This window comes from Oratosquilla oratoria, chromosome 20, assembly GCF_046742065.1.
Source record: "Oratosquilla oratoria isolate Oo_2021 chromosome 20, ASM4674206v1, whole genome shotgun sequence".
Classification (NCBI taxonomy): domain Eukaryota; kingdom Metazoa; phylum Arthropoda; class Malacostraca; order Stomatopoda; family Squillidae; genus Oratosquilla; species Oratosquilla oratoria.
The window spans coordinates 29,066,395-29,086,809 of NC_134796.1; the positions used below are offsets into that span (position 1 = coordinate 29,066,395).

The 20,415-nt window shown below is 38.7% G+C and overlaps 1 protein-coding gene and 1 long non-coding RNA gene across 2 annotated transcripts in view; both read right to left on the reverse strand.

Moving 5' to 3' along the window:
* Positions 1 to 216: 216 nt before the first annotated feature.
* The window catches only part of LOC143036432 (uncharacterized), a 105,876-nt gene continuing 85,677 nt past the window's right edge, over positions 217 to 20,415 (reverse strand). Inside the window, exon 2 of the long non-coding RNA XR_012967353.1 lies at positions 217 to 6,380. This is a non-coding gene — a long non-coding RNA (uncharacterized LOC143036432). The remainder of the gene's footprint in view (positions 6,381 to 20,415) is intronic.
* Positions 217 to 20,415, reverse strand: part of LOC143036431 (synergin gamma-like) — a 38,447-nt gene continuing 18,248 nt past the window's right edge. The window contains exons 4-5 of the mRNA XM_076203783.1: positions 19,143 to 19,285; positions 217 to 11,171 (exon numbers count right to left, since the gene is read on the reverse strand). Coding sequence (XP_076059898.1) covers positions 10,974 to 11,171; positions 19,143 to 19,285 — 341 coding nt within the window. The 3' untranslated portion in view covers positions 217 to 10,973. The remainder of the gene's footprint in view (positions 11,172 to 19,142; positions 19,286 to 20,415) is intronic.

Here is a 20,415-nt window from a genome sequence, read left to right on the forward strand (position 1 = left end):
CTGTCCTCCTTCCTTTGTCTATCAGTGTCACTGCTTGAAAGTGCAGTTTCATAACATGCGTTTGTGAAATCAAAGCACACAGAGAAATATTGAAGCCACTTTTAACCACTGGTATCATTCCCCTCTGATATCTTCCTTTAAAGCTTTTCTACACCACCTCTTGGACATTACCTTTCTTCTAAACATGGGGTTATTGTCAATAAGAATACCAATATTTTGTATTCATATATATATTTTATTCATCTATTTTTCATACATCTATTTACATATAAACTGGGACAAAGAGTATAGGTAATATGAGTCAAGAGCAAACCCAGATGTAAACATACAGCTGGAGAATTAAAAAAATCTTCCAACACAGTGAGTCAGACAGCTGCCCTAGTGGAAAGGTCAAGACAGTATGACTAAAACATTATAGGATATTTATATTTAAACATAGGAATGATGAGGCATCACATACATTTTAACCTTTTCACTGTGGTATTTACTTTTCTCTCTTTCGCCTGTCATTTTGCAACATATGTTATAAAAATGTAACATTTGTTGTCACCATATAATGTGCACCTGTGTGCTGATCCTCTGTTAGAAAAAAAACATGTTAAAATTTAATTACTTGTATAACACAGTGACTGTTAAAAGAGAAAGAAAGGCACAAGTTAGGTCAGTCAAGTGAAGAATTTAAAAAATGTGCATCATGTCAGTTAACTACCTCCCTTACAATGGGTATATAGATAAACATATAAAAGATTTGCAAGACATTTCCAAAAATTATTAAATATACTATGTGTAATCCATATATAATAATTGCACATAATTTCTTGCAGATTCAGTTCTGATTGGAAAATAAATGCATAAACAAACTGAGATGAAGGGCTTTAATTTAGGAATATCAGTATGACTAGCAAGAGAATATGTGATACTACCATGACCACTCAGAGTAGCCAATGAGGTGAATGTAAGTGCTGAAAAGTGGAAAGGGATGCCCATTGACAGAACCTGAATGCATACAAAGTATAATAAATTAAATAATTAAATTACATGTATTATGGTTTCTTATTTTACCTATACAGGTTATACCTCAAAGGGCATTCAAATAGTTCTACAGCTAAGTAAAATATTGACAGAAGACCTATGGTATCCTCACAAAAGCAGGAACACCAAAAGATAGAAGAATAAACTGTCATTGTTCAGCATCCACTCCCTGTAATGAGACTGTTTTGTCTGTGATGTGTACTAATGCTTTTTTACTGTCTGCACAAGGAGAAGGAACAAGGAGCAATTTCAAGATGCTGCTGCTCTGGTTGATGATAATGATAAAAGCTTAAACAGATTTATTCCTTAACTCTTTCCCTCATGTTAGGTATTATAAAGTTTTTGTGCTGGCTTACACTAGATGATTTTATTTACCTCAGAGGAACCTCTAATGCGGACGAGTTAAGTCCTCAACCTAATACTTTGTAATTACCCAAATTTATGTTTTCAGATTAAAATTATCCAATATTATAAACTGCAAACTTTTTAAGAAATGTGATGATTCTAGTTTGCTAGTCCCCTGTAAGAAGGCACAATTCTAGCCCCTTCTGCAGGGGGGAGTTTAAGCAAATCAATATTAACTTAATTCTACAGAAACAAAACTGTGGGAAATCTGAGAATGGGTGGATGGCTGAGGTGAAAGGAACACTAGATATGAAAGGAGTGTCTGTTGAGCAACGTTCTCTCTAAGCTGTGCACATGTGTATACGCACATATGTTTTATAAACTAGTGGTGCGCATAAAGAAAAAATGTGCGCACACAAGATTTTCAAATATTAAAATCCATTCAATAAAGAAGTTCCACCCAAACATCAACTTATATATTCTCTAAAAATATGGTAACTTGCCAACTGTCAAACCAATAATTGGAGGTAATATGTAATACAAACTCACAAATTGTATGTATTTGCTTAAATGATCGGATGGTGACTCACAAGGGTGTGCACATACTTTTTAGAGAAGGCAAAGTTTGCACACAAGCAAATTTCTGCACACACTCACAGCAAAAAAATTAGAGGGAACATTGCTGTTGAGCATGGAAGAGAGAGCAAGGGATTAGTGTGATTAGAGACTATGAATAGACGAAGTGATAAAGCCCAAAGGGATTTCTTCTTATCTGCTTAGTACATTTCCAAATGGATGAAGGGAGAAAGGAGGGAGGCCATGTAATGAAGCAGTGAGAGTAACTCAGCTTCAGCTGTTGGGGCCCTGCTGTTAAAGTGTTGTGTCGTATTGTGCTGAACTTTCTTTACCTGATTAGTGAGCAAAGGACAGGTATGACTATTCACAAGGAGCTAAGAGAGTAGGGATAATGAACTGGTTTTTGGTTAAGTGTAGGATGGGTAGAGAGTAAGTGTATGCTTTGACTTGGTCAGCCCACTTGTAAGGGGGATTGGGCCTTTTGGTATATGTATATGCACTGTTAAAATCTTGTGGCACTGAATTAATTTACAAATGTCTCCCAAACTGAACTGCTTTGATTCATGGGCATTGATATTCTCTCTAATACTAGTAGTTGTTACCTCAAGGCCATGGATCTTCTGCGAGAGGTGAGGGGCAAAGGACTGACTGATTCATTTCTAGCTGTTACAAAGACACTAATTTACCAAGTAATAAAAAACACAAAAGGGAAAAAAAAAAGTAAGGTGCATAGAAGTTGTGCACTCTTTCAAGTACAGGGTGTGTTTTATTTTCAAGAACGAGATAATCTAGTAACATACTGAAGATGTGTTTCAATGTATTTACTGCTTCTTTGCTTATGGTGTTCCATTATATCAAAAGGGACATAGGCTGACACAATGTTGAAAGTAAATGCACTTGGAGGACTAAGTAATATATAAAATTGTCACTTCTTATTACATACAATTTTTTTCTAGTCGCCTGCAGTTTTAATCTTGTGACTAACAAATATCTGGGTTGTCTTGTAATACAATTCTAAGAGCATTTCAAAGTCATCTTAATTTCAAAATGCAATTACATTTGAAATAAAATATTCTTGCTTTTTTTAGTACACATTTCAAAACCGATTTAATTCTAATAAGTTGGAACACAATAAATAAATAAATGGAATAGTTTAGTGGAATATTTTGTGGTTGTTATGAGCAACCTGGGATTCTAAGAGATTACATCTGAAAAGTTATGACGAATGGAGCAGTAATGGACCTTTTTCGTGTTCTGACCGCTGATTACTAAACCCCCACTGTCACTTTAATTCAAACTACCATAACACAAGTGACACTCTATATGAAAGATACCACAGAAGTTTGTGTTGCATGTTTTTCTCCTGTATATTAGGATAACCAGGGAAAATCACCATACTAAAAAATATGTATATATAAATACATTAATACATAAAGAGGGCAGTGTAAAAGAGCAACTGAATGGGATTAAAAGGCAAAACAATGACAAATGTGACCAAAAACAACAGTTTATGAATCATAGATATGAAGAACAATAGCAAGATGGAAGTAAGATATGTATGAAATGATTAAAAAGAAAAGATTCTTGTAAGAACTCCTCTTGACAAAGGATTCTGACAACAGCACATATAGCTATTTTTCTTTAAAAAAATGTGAATAGAAAATGTAAGAATGATGTAAAGCTTAGGCTGATACCCAGAAAACAAAAGAAATGGTTTCACTAAGATGTAAAGAAGACGCAGTAATAAGTGTCAACAATGCGTGGTATTAATGCTATTTCTAGAAAGGTTGTTCAGAGCTTTTACAACTCAAGTGCAGTATGTATTCACTTTCTAGAGAGAAAGAAGTCATTCATCACAGCAAAAAACTGAAGGCATGGGTGCATTTTGCCACCAAATAGTTACTCATTAAAAAGGAGTTAAGGCATGACATTGTGATGTCACTATAGTTGTATATTTGAATGCAGGTTTTGTGTATTCAAATCGAGAAAAACAATGTTGTTGGTATATATAAATATAAACATGCACATGCAAGTAAGCATGCATGCTCACAAACTCGCACATGCACACACACACAGCGCAGTGGTAGAGATACCAGCTGCTACTACAGCGGTCCAGGTTCGAAGCCTGCCCAGGGCTGAAATAACTTCAGTATCACTGTGCTGCGGGTCATTACTCTATCTCACGTGGGTGGGGAGTTGGGTGTGTGTGTGCATGTCAGGTCACAGCATTACCCATAGATCGGTCATATATGAGCTCTGAGCTCTCTTTCAGTAGGGAAATAGCTGTCGATCCAAGTCCAACATGTGATCCAAGACCATGGTGACTCACACACACACACACACACACACACACACACACTCACACTCAATGACTCAGTGGTAGAGTTCCCGGCCACCACTGTGGCAGTCTGGGTTCGAATTCTGCCCAGGGCTGAAATAATTTCAATATCACTGCACTACAAGTCGTTACCCCAACTCTCATGGGCAGGAAGTTGGGGTGTGTGTGCATGTAAGGTCACAGCATTACCCATAGATCAGTCAAATATGAGCTCTAAGCTCTCTTCTGGGAGGGAAATAGCTGTCGATCATGAGTCCCACACATGATCCATGACCATGGTGAAGCATGGTGAATCAATCACACACACACACACAGTGCAGTAGACTTAGGTTTCATTTTGTTCAGAAAGTTTATCCAAAAATTCCAATTTTGTACAACATAGTAGTTGAGGGCCATTAACCTCTTCAATATAAGTCAAATACTTGCACACATTATAGGCTGCCTGATGTAAAATGATTTGATGATGTATCATAATACCCACATTATGAATATATAAAGTTACAGCTGTAATACTCATTCACTTTCACCCTTAATGTTCATAACCACAGAATATGTGATTAAGCCTTTTCACAGAATACGGGGGTCACTCAGTTACAACTAAAATAATAAATATAATCAGGACATAAACCCACTCGTGCCTCATGACACCGAAGTTGGCATCATTGTATGCTAAGGGTTAACCACAACCACACTGAAATTCAAGGTTGCATGTGATTCATTCTGAACTGAGCCACTGACATACATACACAGAAGATATTCATGGTCAAAAATGAATAACACATTGTACATGTTACAAGAGGTCCCCAACTACAGGGATTGGTACAAGATGTTATGGAACTGAAGATGAAACATTGAGTTCCTGAAAGTAAAACAACTCATGGCAGCCTTGATAAAATAAAAGTTAACTGTATGGAGCAGATCATACCCAAATGATAGCAAGAAGATTAAAAGAAAAATGTTCAAGCAGTAGTGTTTGTCAGATACGAAATCTTAATCATGCTTTGTCCACAAATTTTCATTGGTTCTTCATTTGACTTACATAATAACTATCAAACTCCCACCCTCCCACCAATCCATCCACCCAACCACATACCCACACACACAGCCTCTCTTCCCCTTGTATGCTTGGCTTGCTACCTCCCTCACAAGTTGGAAGAAGCCTTTTAGTATATAGATAAAGCAGGGTGGCCAAGTTAAGCCCACACCTGGGGGTATTAAAAATAACAAATAAAAAATTTCAACTACCCTTCCCATCTCAGTTCCACAGAAATGGAGGGCCATCCTGTTTCTCACAACATTCTAAAATACATTATTGTATATAATTGACTATGTGAGCCTCTTTGGTTAGCTGATTCTCTTCCCTTGTAATGTCATTCAACATTAAGTCCAAGCATTCTCCTTCATCAACAATTGTTCAATTAACATTTCATCATCCCACCAAATATCCATACCCAAAACTTACAACATTCATCATTTTCAAACGGTACATTTGATGTCATTTCACTTGAGCAAAATAGTCTCTCATGAACTTTTCCCCTACAGTAACCTCCACTCATTTACTTCAAACATGTCCTATTCTTATTAAAGCCAGTATTATAACCTTACTACTATTTGTTTTCAACTTGAATTCTATATAAACATACACACATACCAAAAGGCTTCTTCTCCCTTAAGGGAGGCACAAAAGCATACATCCACCCTGTACACATCCAAAACCTATTAATTGCCTCTCCCATCTTAGTACCTCATGGATGAAGGGCCATCCCCATCCCCCATCACACCACTAAGGTTGCAGGCAATACAGCAGGTCCTAACAGCTGGAGCTGGTTTACTTTCACTGCTTTGTTATAAGGTGACCCACCCCAACATTCACTCAAAAAAATTCATGTAACAGACAAAAAGAGCCTCTATTCCACCAAAATCTAAGGTCAGTATCCTTTCAAATATTCCATTTAAAACATCTACTTTGTGTTTCCTCATTCAACACTTGTATGTTTCCATGGTAACTTTGTCTTCTGAAACACTTGAACTGCATTCACTTCCCTCCTACATTTTCATTTGTACATACATGGACCTTGTGTGTATTTACCTAGTTGTATTTTACGGGAATGGGAGCTATGCTCGTGGGGTCCCGTCTTCATATCTCATTTTATCTAAACTATTTTTAAATTCATGTATTGTTTTTGCACACACCACTTTCTCATCTAACTTGTTCCAACTGTCTATTACTCTGTGAGGAAAGCTGTTCTTTTTCAAATCTCTTCTATAGCTGTCTTTTTTTTTATTTTTTTTTCCGTGTCCTCTAGTATTTCTGTCATCCCATTTTATCAGATTCTCTCTGTAAGTAATTTCTATGCCTTTCATGATTCTGTAAATAGCTATCAAATCTCCTCTCTCTCTTCTTTGCTCTAGTGTCTGTAGTTCAAGTTTTTCTAGTCTCTCTTCATATGATAGTTTTGAGAGTGTTGGTGCCAATTTTGTAATTGCTCTTTGTATTCTTTCAAGTTTTTGTATACATTTTTTTGTACTTGGTGACCATATCGGTGCTGTATATTCCAATCTTGGTCTTATCAGGGTGATTAGGATTTTCTTCACCATTTCTTCATCCAGGTATGTAAATGCAACTTTGATTGTTCTTATTAGATTATAAGTTTCTCCAAAAATCTTATTTATATGTTTCTCAGGTGACATATTATTCATAACAATGACTCCCAGGTCCTTCTCATTTTCTACTTTTTTTATTCCTTCTTCTCCCAATTTATATGCTCCTGTTATTCTGTTTTTGCTTTTTCCAAATTCCATTATACTACACTTTTTTGTATTGAACTCCATCTCCCACTTCCTACTCCATTCTCTCTGTAGTGATTCACAATCTTCTTCAGTTTTCACTCTTTTCAGTAGTTTTGCATCATCTGCAAAGAAGCTCATATAGCTTTCTATTCCTTCATCCATATCATTAATATATATAGCAAACATTATTGGGGCCAGAACTGTTCCCTGCGGAACACCGCGTATTACTTCATCCCATTTTGAGTGCTGGTTTCTTATCACTACTCTCATTTTTCTTTCTTGCAAAAAGTCCTCCATCCAATTTAGTAGTTTGCCCTGTATTCCTCCTTCAGTTTCTAATTTCTTAAGCAACTTCTTATGTGGTACTTTGTCAAAAGCATTTTTTAGGTCTAGAAATGTACAATCAGCCCATCCATCTCTTTCTTGTATTATATCTATTAGCCTTGAATAGAAACATATTAAATTAGTGACGCATGATCATCCTTGTCTGAATCCAAATTGCCTTGGATTTAGCACGCTGTTTTTTCTAAATATTTTACCCATTTACTTTTGATAATTCTTTCACAAATTTTTGCTATTGTACTTGTTAGAGAGACTGGTCTATAGTTGGTAGGGTCTTCTTTATTTCCTCCTTTGTATATGGGTACTATATTTGCTTTTTTCCAATCTTCTGGAACTTTTCCTTCTTTGTATTTTGTCTGCCAGTTCATTCCTGCATTCTTTCAAAATCCAGTTTGCTATTTCATCTGGTCCATGCGATTTTCTAACATCAAGATTACTCAAGTGTTTCATTATTTCATACTTTGTCACTTCTATTTCTTTCATCGGGGGGACTTTCTCCTTCCATTCGATCTCTTCCGGTTGTATATTCTCCCTTGTAAACACTGATTTAAAATGCCTGTTCATAATTTCCGCCATTTCTATTTCCTCTGTGTATTCAACTCCTCCTTGTCTTAATATCTCCAAATCTTGTTTGTTTTTCAGTTTGTTGTTAACAAATCTGTAGAATAGTTTTGGTTGATCTTTACATTTTTCTATGACATCCTTTTCATATTTTCTCTTTTCCTCTCTGCACGCTTGTACATATTCATTTCTATAACAAGTATATATTTTCCATTTTTCAGGTCTTTTGTGTTTCTTCCATTTGGTCCAAGCTTTGTCTCTTTTGTCTTTAACTCCCTACAACTTTTGTTGTACCAGGACTTTACATATTCTTTTTCTTGTTTTTGTCTTGGGACATACTTTTCCACTCCTTTTTTTTTTTTTATAAGTTGTCAAAATATTCCATTTCTCTTCTACTGTTGTATCTTCTTTGTGTATTCTTTCCCAGTTTTCATTTTGAAAGAATTCTCTTATTTTATCAAAATTTGTTTTTTCATACATCAATCTTCCTTTTCTATATTGTTCATTTCTTTTCATGTATTTTTTCTCATTTAGTTCTAGTTCTATCAATATGTGGTCACTTTTACTTATTGGTGCCTGGTATTCAATCTTTTCCACTATTTCAGGTTCTGATGTGATTATTAGGTCTAGTCTCGATGGTTCTTCTTCATTTCTATACCTAGTGTTCTCCTGAATCCATTGTGTCATTGTGTGGTCAATAATCATCTCAAGTAGAACATTTCCCCATGAGTCTTCTCCACCCTTTACGGTCATCTCTTCCCAGCAGATTTCTTTGCAATTAAAGTTGCCCATCATAACTATTCTTCCTCCATCTTCCATTATGTTGTTTAATGTTATTCTTGTGTCTTCTAACATACTTTTATGTTCACTCTCTTCCCACAAGGCTGTTTTTGGGGGCACGTAGTTTATTACAAACTTTCTGCTCTTCTTATCTCTGTCTTCTACTTCTATCATAATCATCTCTACTCTATTCTTTCCATATGTGACACTTCACGTTTATATCCTTCTTAGTCAGGAACATAACTCCACCCCCTTGTTTTATCTCTCTGTTTCTAATCCAATAATTATATGCATTGTATCCTATGCTGTTGGGTGGTAATGGACCTTTTAATTTTGTCTCTACAATTCCCATTATGTCCGGTTCTTTTTCCTTCAGATACTCGTTCAGTTCATTCAGTCCTGTTATTAATCCATCTATATTTGTGTAGGACACTCTTAACTTTCTGTTATTTCCATTGTATTCTCTGTTTCTTTTTTGTTTCTCTCTGTTATGGTCCATTTCCTCAATTTCATATTCACTACTCTCCAGTAGAATTCTTCTTTTTCTGACTCCGTTCTGGTCTCGTTTTTTTTTTTTAGCTTCTTTCCTTTTCATTTTTTCTTCCTCTCTTTCCTCTTTATTCATCTCTCTTTTTATCCATACCTTTTTATATTGTTCACTTGCGTAGCTTCCCTGTTTTTGCTAAGATATTCTCTGCTGTTGTTTGTGACCTGAATATAATCTTAATTGGTCTGGTCTTATCTGTATTATATTTTCTGAGCCTAAACATCTCTTCAATTTGTTTCATTATTTCAGGCTCATCTTCCTGAACTAATTCTAGTAAGCTGCTTACTTTTTCTTTTCCTCACTGATTCTTGAAGTTCTATCTAGGTTATGTTTCTCTTCCATTCCCAATATAATTATTAAAAAAAAATTATCTGCTAAGTCTCTTACTATATTCTCCTTCTGTCTCATCACTTTGATAACTGAGTCTTAAGTTTGTTCTTTCATTTGCTGTTTAATTATGTCAGTAAATGCAACTTTACTGTTTTCCTGGATTTTTTTCCAACCCTGTGCTTCTTTTGCTATGGCCTCTTTATTGTCTTTAATATTTTTCTTTAATTCTTCATTCTCCTCTTTTACTTCTTTTATCTGTCTTTTTAATTCTTCTATTTCATTAGTTAAATTTTTGTTCGCCTTCTCTAGTTCTTCCAACTTTCAACTCTCTGCGCAATGTTGGTTACGTTACCGAACCTGTCTTCCCAATGTTCGATCATCTTATCAAGTTTCTCCTCTAGTCTTGTCAATCGGGGGAGGTTGGTATCCCCCCCCACCCTCATTAAATCCCTGGAAATTATTATCCTCACCTTCCATTGTGCTGCTCTTATCCATATTTCTAATCTTTACAATTTTGTTAATCCCATCACCAGAATCATCGGTCCTTCGTTTGTTTACAAGACGTCTGGCCTCTTGGACCAAGTCCTCCCCTTCCTCATTTCCTTCCATTTCCCTCAGTAATCCCTCCCCTTCTCCTTTTTCCTCACTTTCCCATGACACCACGAGTTATCCCCTTCCCTGTAAATACAATAGGTACTTCCTTTGCGTTGAGGTCCACAAAAATTTAACTTTTTCTTCAGAACTCTAATCCTCGCCGTCCATTCGACAAAAGTGTGTGTGTGTGTGTGTACGCACGCAGTGGTATCCAGGCAATATTGTGTTATACCCAGTACCATGGCAAAAGGATCACAACAACTTTCCTTCACTGGTTCGTAAAGTTGACAGTTTGTAACAATCATAAATTAAAATAAAATAGATACATAATGAATCACTAAATACAAGAATATAAAGCTTTAATATACCTGCCCTCTCTTTATCAAATATATTTGAATGCATGTAGGTTTCAATAGTCACTTGTAACATAACTTCACTGGGTTTGACTGAGACCAGAGGACACTTTATATAAAGTCTTACTCAAATTCAGTGTTAATCCTATTCCACAGAATATGATGGACTGGGATTCTTTTTCCTTCATTGGACCAAAGACATCCATCAATAACAACCTTGTACATGACAAATGACGACTAAAAAAATATTTCAAGGCAACTATTTCCTTAACAAACAGGAAATACACATCACACAACAAATTTGATCAATATATCTTCATTTTGAAAATCTATTATCTTCCTCCCCTCCCCTGGTCTAAAAACTAATTCCCCACAAGATAAATACCTACAAGAGTGTGACAGGTGTAAGAGTTGGGAGAATCAAATCAACACAGTTGAGCCATAAATTTGCACATGGCGGGTGATAGCAATGACCTCCGTAACTTAGTTTGTGGCCACCTTCTGTAAGACATACGCTGCACACTTTGCCCTCACCCTCCACTCCTTCTGATTCGTCTTTTCTGTCGAGTTCTTGTGGAGTATCCTGGAACATAAATACATACATTACTACTCTCATTTTCCTCCCAGTCAGGAAGTCTTTCATCCATTCCAATAATTTTCCTCTGATGCCACCTATTGACTCTATCTTCCTTACTAGTTTATTGTGTGGTACCTTATCAAATGCCTTTTGTAGGTCCAGAAAGGTATGTTCAATAAGTAATGAGAAAATGTCAGGTGAGACATTAAATATAATTTGATCAAAATACTACTTCATGGTGAAGTACACATCCGTATATTCTATAAAATGACTAACTGGCAACTTTCTATATTTGTAGGTCTGAGTGCAGCGGTGAACGTGGTGGAACCAGTCTGATTCAGTTTGCCAATCTGTGAACACTTGTCAAGATGCAGGGAAACATGGAGCAACATTACGCCATTAAATTTTGTGTTCAACTTAAGGGGATCGTCCATTAGAAAATTGAACTTTTTTAGTTTGGGATGAAAGTGGCTGAGATTTTTTCCTAGTAACTGTCTTGTCTCAGAGAAGATACCACCGAGTTTTCAAGTCATTTATGCTTATACCTTTTTTTTTATTGTGATTTTTTTTTATTTTCGAGGGGTAATTTTTGAAAATTTTGAAATTGATTCAGAGGATAGACCTTTGACTGGATATTGATTATTTTTTGTCTTTATAATGGGCTAGGATATATGAAGAAACGGAGGCAGAATTATGATGTTCTGATCAGTCTGTTATGAGAAAAAAAACCAAAGTTGATGAAAAAAAAAAAAAAATGTATATATGAAAAAATCCGACTAGTCCTTGACAGGACATAAATCTGCCTCCAAATGTTCTCCCAATTATGCTGAATCCGAAAAGAATTTGCAGTTAAAAATCAGTGAAGGCGTTTTGGATATGAATCAAGTTTTTCAGGAATGAGCGTCAAAGTTTTTTTGTTCATGGTTACTGGTCCCCTTTCATCATTTAGGATGTTATGGTGTTGAAAGGGTATCATAGGCACAACCCTACTCTTTGTTGCCAGCTTTTGATTAATTACAGGTTTATATGATGAATCCAGTTAGTATCCACCAGGGTTATATTGCACTTTTCCTTTTCTTGGCGCGATGCATCTTTGGCGACAGACGATCTTTATCTACCATCCTAAGCTGTTTTATGGCATCACTGGTTGTTGTCCCTCTTGCTGATGGCATATATGCAAGTTCATAACCAAAGATGTGGTTCAGAACTGCAACTTGAGCACAGAATTGAACTCTAGCTGCTGATGTAAACTTCCTCTTTGAACTCAAAGCCCAGATCTTTGCATGGAAGCTTTCATTTTGGTTTTGTGTCCTTCCCTTGAGGCATTTCTCTAAAAACTCTGTAGAGGTGAGGTCTTGATATATTGCCAGGATGGATTTCCGCTTCTCATTGGGAATCTTCGCCAGGAACGGCTTCTTGACTCTGTGAGACTCGGGTTCCTCTTGTCTGGCTAGTGCTCTCTGGAAAAAAAACACCACGAGTCTTCTCCCTTAGGACAGTAAGAATGCAATGGCTTCTCATCTGTGCTGACAGAATGCAGGTAGGAGGCTATAATAGCTTTATGCATTGTCTGAACGTCAGTATTCACACAATCACGTATTGCCTTCCCATAATACTGTCACAGCATCTGTCAACATATTAGCTCGTATGCTATTATTTATCATACAAAAGCATAAATATTGTGCAAAATACACAGCTTCTTTTGTTAGCAAATATATGTAACAACAGAAAACGTAATATGCAGTACGCAGCACACACAACCCAGCCACAGTAGGGTGGGGGGGTACTGTATTATATATATTTTTTTAGATAGTAAAAATCAAGATACAGCTTCCATACTCAGCCACGAGATAGCTTATGAGCAACACTTTTAGAGGAAATATTTTCAGAATTTTGTATTCTTTTTTATTTTTTCAAGAGAACCAAACAAGAAGCTTATGGAATGTTAACCTCTTCACTCCGGGGCACATCGCATGTCTGCCAGCATTAGCTGCCCGACGTGTGATGTTGCGTCATAATAATTGCATTATAAAAAATAAAGTCAGTGCTCAATCGTTCATTCTCTTTCACCCGTGTATTTTGATAACCATAGAAAATTGATGAAGCCAGTTTAGAGAGAATGGAAATTACGTAGGTACGACTACAATAAATATAATCAAGATGGCGACGTCGGCATCATCGAGTACCCACTTGCTCCTCATGCCGCCTACGTAGGCGTCACCGTATGGAAGTGGTTAATGGAGGCCTATGGGAATGAACAGATGAGCCAAACAAGTTTCTATCGGTGGTTTAACAGATTTTCTGAAGGAAATGAACAGGTTGAAGATGAACCCAGATCTGGAGCACCGAAAAGTGCACGCAAGGAGGAAACATTGAGGAAGTGCAAAGGTTAGTGGTGCAAGACCGTCGAATATTTGTGATGATGATATCTGAAGCTGTTGGTATTAGTATTGGCACAGTAGAGACAGTTCTGACCAAAGATCTGAAGCTCCACAAAGTCTGAGCCAAGTTTGTGCCAAAGATCCTCTCCGACGACCAGAGGCAGTTTCGTGTGGAATGTTGCACTGACATTCTCAAAATGATAGAGGCTGATTCAGGTTTACTGAATAAGGCAGTGACTTGCGACGAGAGTTGGGTGTTCACCTACGACCCTGAGAGCAAACGTCAGAGTGCTCTGTGGAAGCACGCAACCTCCCCCAGACCCAAAAAGGCAAAGATGAGCAGGTCGCAAGAGAAGGCCATGGTCATTCCTTTCTTCGACTCCCAGGGGCTCATTCACATTGAATGGGTTCCTCCGGGTCAAACCGTCAATAAGGAATATTACCTTACTGTTCTGAAAAGGTTCAGGGAGAAGATGAGGAAGATGAGGCCTCAGCAGTGGAGGAGTGGTCAGTGGTGGTTCCACCAGGACAATGCCCCATGCCACAAGTCAACGCTGGTGACCACCTGGATGGCCGACAGAGGAATGAAAGTGGTACAACACCCACCCTACAGCCAAGACCTAGCCCCTTGCAACTTCTTCCTGTTCCCACACATGAAAGACAGCCTCAGGGGAACCAGATTCCAGTCAACAAAGGAGCTGAAAGAGGCATCAGAAAGTTACCTGAAGGGGCTACTGAAAAAATAATTTGAGGTCTTCCTGGATTGGGAGAGACGCATGCAGAAGTGTGTAGATGCAAGAGGCAAATATTTCAAAGAAGAAAAGTTTCGTAAGCTTAGGAAAATAAATGGTGTCTCTCCTGACATTTTCTCATTATTTTTTTAATGTAGTGATACATATACCAATGGCTTTCTCCCCCTTACAAAGGAGGTAGCCACACTCAAAAGCAAAAATCCATTCCCACCTATTTCATCCCCACCCACTCCACTCCCATTCACCACCCTCCCTCCCTCTTTTCTTAGCTCCTCCTGGATGATGGGTCATCCCTGCATCTCACTCACTGCCCTGGGTCAAAAGCAATGTAGCAAGACAAAGCACATCCACAGCAAGCCTGCTTCATTTACATAAAACTCCATGTAAACAATGGGCTATCAAGCTTACAATCTTAGCTATGGAGCAAAACTTCACAGAAAAGTTTCATACTACTATTCAGTTCAAAAGCTTATTTCATCTTTCAGCTCTGAATTAGAACATTAGATGGTACTTTGATAATACAGAATTTAAAAGAACTTACAAACAATGAAACAACACTATTCTATTTGTTATAGTTTATTACAACGGCTGACCTTCAAAACATGCCACCAACTCCCAGGGAAGAACTACATACATACATACATACATATACCAAGGCTTTTTCCCCTTTACAAGGGAGGTAGCCAAAAAGGGAAAGGCATAAAATCATTCCCACCCATTTCATCCCTGAATACACTCCACACCCCTCCCCCTCTCTCTTATCTGAGCACCTCCTGGATGACGGGTCATCCCTGCACCCTGCCCACTGCCCTGGGTCAGCAGTGTCGCAAGACACAGCACATCCACAGCAAGGCCGCTTCATTAAATCGGCGACCCCCCCTCTCCGTCCCCACTTGCATAAAAGGAGAGGACGGGGAGAAATCCCTTCGGGCTGCGTCAAATTTTGCTCACACATACTACCTCACCCCCCATCCCCCCTACAATTCCACCTCATGCAATCACAACATCATCCATATACAACCATTCTCCATTCACTCCTGTCTTCTGTCCTCTCCCGTCCTTCCTCAATAGATATTCCCCTCTTCCCCAAAGCCCCCTTCACCCCATCCATCCACCTCATCCTAGGACGTCCCCTCATATTCACTCCCTCCACATCTGCCTTCCATATCTCTTTTACTAGTCTTTCTTCACTCATTCTTTCCATGTGTCCAAACCATCCTAATACTCTTTCATCAACTCTATCTCCCAGCTCCTTTTCCTCCCCTGTTCTCCTCCTCACCTCCTCATTTCTCACTCTATCTAGCCTAGTCACCCCCACCATACTTCTCAGACACCTCCTCTCAAACACATTCAAACTCCTTCTCTCTTCTTCTCTTATGTTCCATGTTTCTGCCCCATACAGTGCTGTTGGCACAATCACTCCTTCATACAGTCTCCTTTTCGCATCCATTCCCAAATGTCTATTCCTCATTACACTCTTTAATCCACCAAGGCATTTACTCGCTTCTCTCAATCTACATTCTACCTCCACCTTCACTCCACCTTTTCCTGCCACATTTGCACCCAAGTATCTAAAACTATCCACTTCCTCCAGTTGCTCTCCCTTAATGCTCACTTCCAGTCTACTGCCACTTTCACCCCTTGTACATCTCATCACCTTACTTTTACCCACATTTATCTTTAGCTTTCTTCTATCACATACTCTCCCAAACTCTGCCACCAACTTCCTCAATCCCTCCTCCGATCCTGCCACAAGCGCAGTGTCGTCAGCAAACAACAGCTGGCTCACCTCCCACTTTTCTCCATTTTCTTTAATCATCTCCAATCCCTTTCCCACTACCCTTGCATTTACCTCTCGCACCACCCCATCCATGTATAAGTTGAACAGCCAGGGCGACATAACGCATCCTTGACGAAGTCCCACCTTTACCTCGAACCACTCACGCTCTCCATTTCCAATCCTGACACAAGCTCTACTACTCTCATAAAAACTCTTGACAGCTCCCAAAAGCTTTCCTCCTATCCCATATATCTGCATAACCTCCCACAGTGCCTTTCTGTCTACCCTATCAAAAGCCTTTTCCAGATCCATAAAAGCCCAAAAAACATCCTTCCCCTTTCCTACAGCTTTCTCACATATCTGTCTTACCATTAAGATCTGATCTACACAACCTCTACCCGTCCTAAATCCACACTGTTCCTCACCCATTACTCCTTCTGTTCCTCTCCTAATCCTCTCAATCAAGATCCTCCCATAAGCCTTCCCAACTACACTTAACAAGCTAATCCCTCTGAAACTACTACATTCACACTTGTCCCCTTTTCCCTTGTAAAGAGGAACTATACAGGCACTCCTCCAGTCCTCCGGCACTCTACCCTCTCTCCAGCAAACATTAAATAACCTAACCAACCAGTACACCATCACTGTACCTCCCTTTTTCAGACATTCTGCATGACATCCATCCAGACCAGGTGCCCTACCTGCTTTCATCATCTTAACCTCTTCAGTACGGGCCTTAAATCTCGCGGGCAGCAGCCGATGCCAGCCGTATGACATGTCGTAATAATACTCGCATCATAAAATATAGTCACCGCTTATATCGATCGTTCTCTCTTTCACCCGTGAATTTTGATAACCATAGAAAATGTGATTACAGACAGTTTAGAGAGTATGTCATTACGGAGGGGCAACTACAATAAATATAATCAAGACGCCGATATGGCAGCCTCGTGTATCCATTTGCTCCTCATGACGCCTACGTATGCGGCACCGTATGGAAAGGGTTAACAACTGCCTTCACCTCATCCTTCCTTATTTCTCCTCCATATGGGCCTGGCAGTGAGAAGAGTGTAGAAGAAAGGGAGGCCTTTTGGATAGATTTAAATGAGTGTATAGAGGGTTTAGGAAGAAATGTCAATGCAATAGTACTGGGAGACCTTAATGCTAGGGTAGGAAATGGTCCAATCGATGGAGTGGTTGGGAAATGTGGAGAGTTGATGGTGGAAATGTGTCTAGAGAGTTGATGATAGCAAATACAGTGTTTCAGAAGAAAGTCAAGCATAAGTACACATGGGAGAGGGTGGTGGAGGGAAGGGTGGTAGATAGAGTGCTAATGGATTATGTAGTGGTAAATAGGATTATGATAGGAAGAGTTAAGGATGTACATGTACTAAGGGGAGAGGGTGGGGGAATATCTGATCATTTTTTGGTGGAAGGTAAGTTGAGAGTGGAGGATAGATGGAGAAAGAGGAAAGGGACAAAAGGTAGGGAGGTTCTTAGAGTGAACTCTCTAAATGAAAAGGAAAAGGAGAAGGAGAAGGAGTACGGAAAGAAGCTGAAGGAGGAGTGGGAGGGAGTAAAGGATAGAGTAGAGCTGGGTGTGGAGGAGGAATGGGGATGGTTAAAGGAGGGAGTCACAAAGTGTGCAAGGATGGTGTGTGGAACAAGAAGGACAGGGGGAAATAGAAGAAAGGGTAGTGAATGGTGGGATGAGGAAACAAAGAAGGTTGTAGAAGAGAAGAAGCGAGCTTTCACAGATTGGTTACAAAATAGGACGAGGGAGTCATATGAGAGGTACAAAGAAAAGAAAAGAAAAGAAAAGAGAAGTAAAGCAAAAGGTAAAGGTTGCAAAGAGGAGAGCAGATGTGAAGTGGGGTAAGAGTATGTCAGAAAATTTTGAAAGTAATAAAAAGATGTTTTGGAAAGAAATTAAGAGAGGAAGAGGAGGCGAATCAAGTAGAGAAGAAAAGGTAAAAGGTGCAGATGGAGAGATGATAATGGAAGAGAAGGCAGTAAGGGGAAGATGGGCAGAATATTTTAGGGAGTTGCTAAATGTGAAGGAGGATAGGGAAGGAAAGATAGCTGCAGTGGGAAATGCGAAGAAAATGAGAGGGAAGAACTAGGGTTAGTAAATGGAACTTTACCAATGCAAACTAAGACTCCAACTATGGAGCAAACTGCTACACCTTCCCTCACCTCCATCTGGAAGTGGGATCCCCAGGGACCTAGTGCTTGGTCTCTGGAACAAGCCCAGAAACTCATTCTCTATCACTCTTCCAGTTCCTTCCAATCTATCTTCACAACTTTCTTCCTTTTTTTTTTTTCTTTTTAAGGCCAGTACTCTGGTGCCTACCCTCCTATACTTTCTCCTCTTAGCTGGTAACATCAAAACCCATGCAGGCCCCTACACATGCCTAACATCTACAAAACCCATAAATTATATACACACATCAACACAATGCCACACATGCAAATCCTATGTCTATTGAACATACACCATATTCACAAACATTAACCAGTATACAATGCACCAGACCTACAGTCAACACACAATGACACTTACACCCAAAAGCACTGCAACACAAACACACTTTTAACATATTTACAAATATTTATTAATAGTATCATAGCCAAACACACACAGCCATACCAAATCCCAATTTCTACACAACATACACATCACACTTATACAGGAAACCAAACTTGCACCTATTTCTTGCTCTCTCACTTCAGTGTTGAAGCAGACATTCCCCTTTTACCCAGTCTCCCTTACCCCATCCATCCATCCTATTCTCAGTCTTCCCCTTAAGTTCATTCCATCCACATCTTTACCTTCCACACTTTTTGCTAGTCTTTCATCACTCACTCTTTCCATGTACCCAAACCATCCAGTATTCTTTGATCAGCCTTATCTGCCAGGTCCCACTCTTCTCCTCACCTCCTCATTTTTCATTCCATTCATCCTTATAACCCCCACCATACTTCTAACACTAAGTCTCCCACATATCTAAATTCCTTCTTCCTGCCTCCTTTACACTGAAAGTCTGAAAGCATTATGTCTAACCTTGCTGTTTCCTCCTGTCTGCTCTGTTATCTGCTTCCACATCTCAGATGCCTCAGTCAGCATTTCCTCAACACGAGAACTTGTGGTTGCCTGTTGACTTGCTGTCTGGATTCTCTCACACACACCCCATACTTGTTCAACACCTAGAATACAAATAATTTCTAATGATTTACTGTGATGCAAGGAAGAGTGTGTGAAGGGGGTTGAGTAGGGAATGATTACATCCAAATGATATTTTGATGCAACCCAAAGGGATTTCTCCCCATCTTTATTTTTTGCATGAGGTGAAAGAGAGGTAGGTCACCAATTAAGTGAAGTGACCTTACTGTGGATGTACTGTATATTGCTGCAGTGGCAGTAGGTGGTATACAGGGATGACCCTTTATCCACAAGGAGCTAAGATGAGAGGGAGGAAAGGGTGGTGGATGGGCATGAAATGGGTTATCTCCCATAATTATAAGGGGGGAAAAGCCTTTGGTGTATAGATAGATAGATAGGTTTACTAGTATTCTGCACTGCATATCTTGCAGTGCAGGAGGGGAAAAATAATTATCTGGAAAAGAAAATAATGTTAAACCATATGTTTGAACTTTCATTTCTGAGAAACAGTTAAGGATGTTGGTAAGCTAAAAATTTAATTTTTTGAAAATTTTGCAAAAACTTGTGGAAAAATAATTTCAAGTATGCACAACATACTGGTGAAGTAAGAGTGTCATACAGCATCATTTGTCATTTTTAATTAATTTTTTAAAAAAGTATCTCGAGTGGGTGATGTCCCTATTTAAAGGGACATAGTGTAAAACTAGCTTTCTATTTGACATTTACAATTGATGTTTTTCTTATTTATATATTAGGGAGGAGTGGAGGTGGAGGTGGAGGTGGAATGTAGATTGTGAGAAGGAAGTAAATACCTTGGAGGATTAAAAAGTGTAATGAGAAATAAACATTTGGGAATGGATGCTAAGAGGATATTGTATGAAGGAGTGATTGTGTTGACAGAACTGTATGAGGCAGAAACATGGAATATAAGAGAGGAAGAGAGGAGGAGTTTGAATGTGTTTGAGATGAAATGCCTGAGAAGTATGGTAGGGGGTTACTAGGCTGGATAGAACGAGAAATGAGGAGAACGGGGATGGAAAGGGAGTTAGGAGATAGGGTTGATGAAAGAGTATTGGGATGGTTTGGACACATGGAAAGAATGAGTGAAGAAAGATTAGTAAAAGAGGTGTGGAAAGCAGAGGTGGAGGGAGTGAACATGGATGAATGGGGTAAA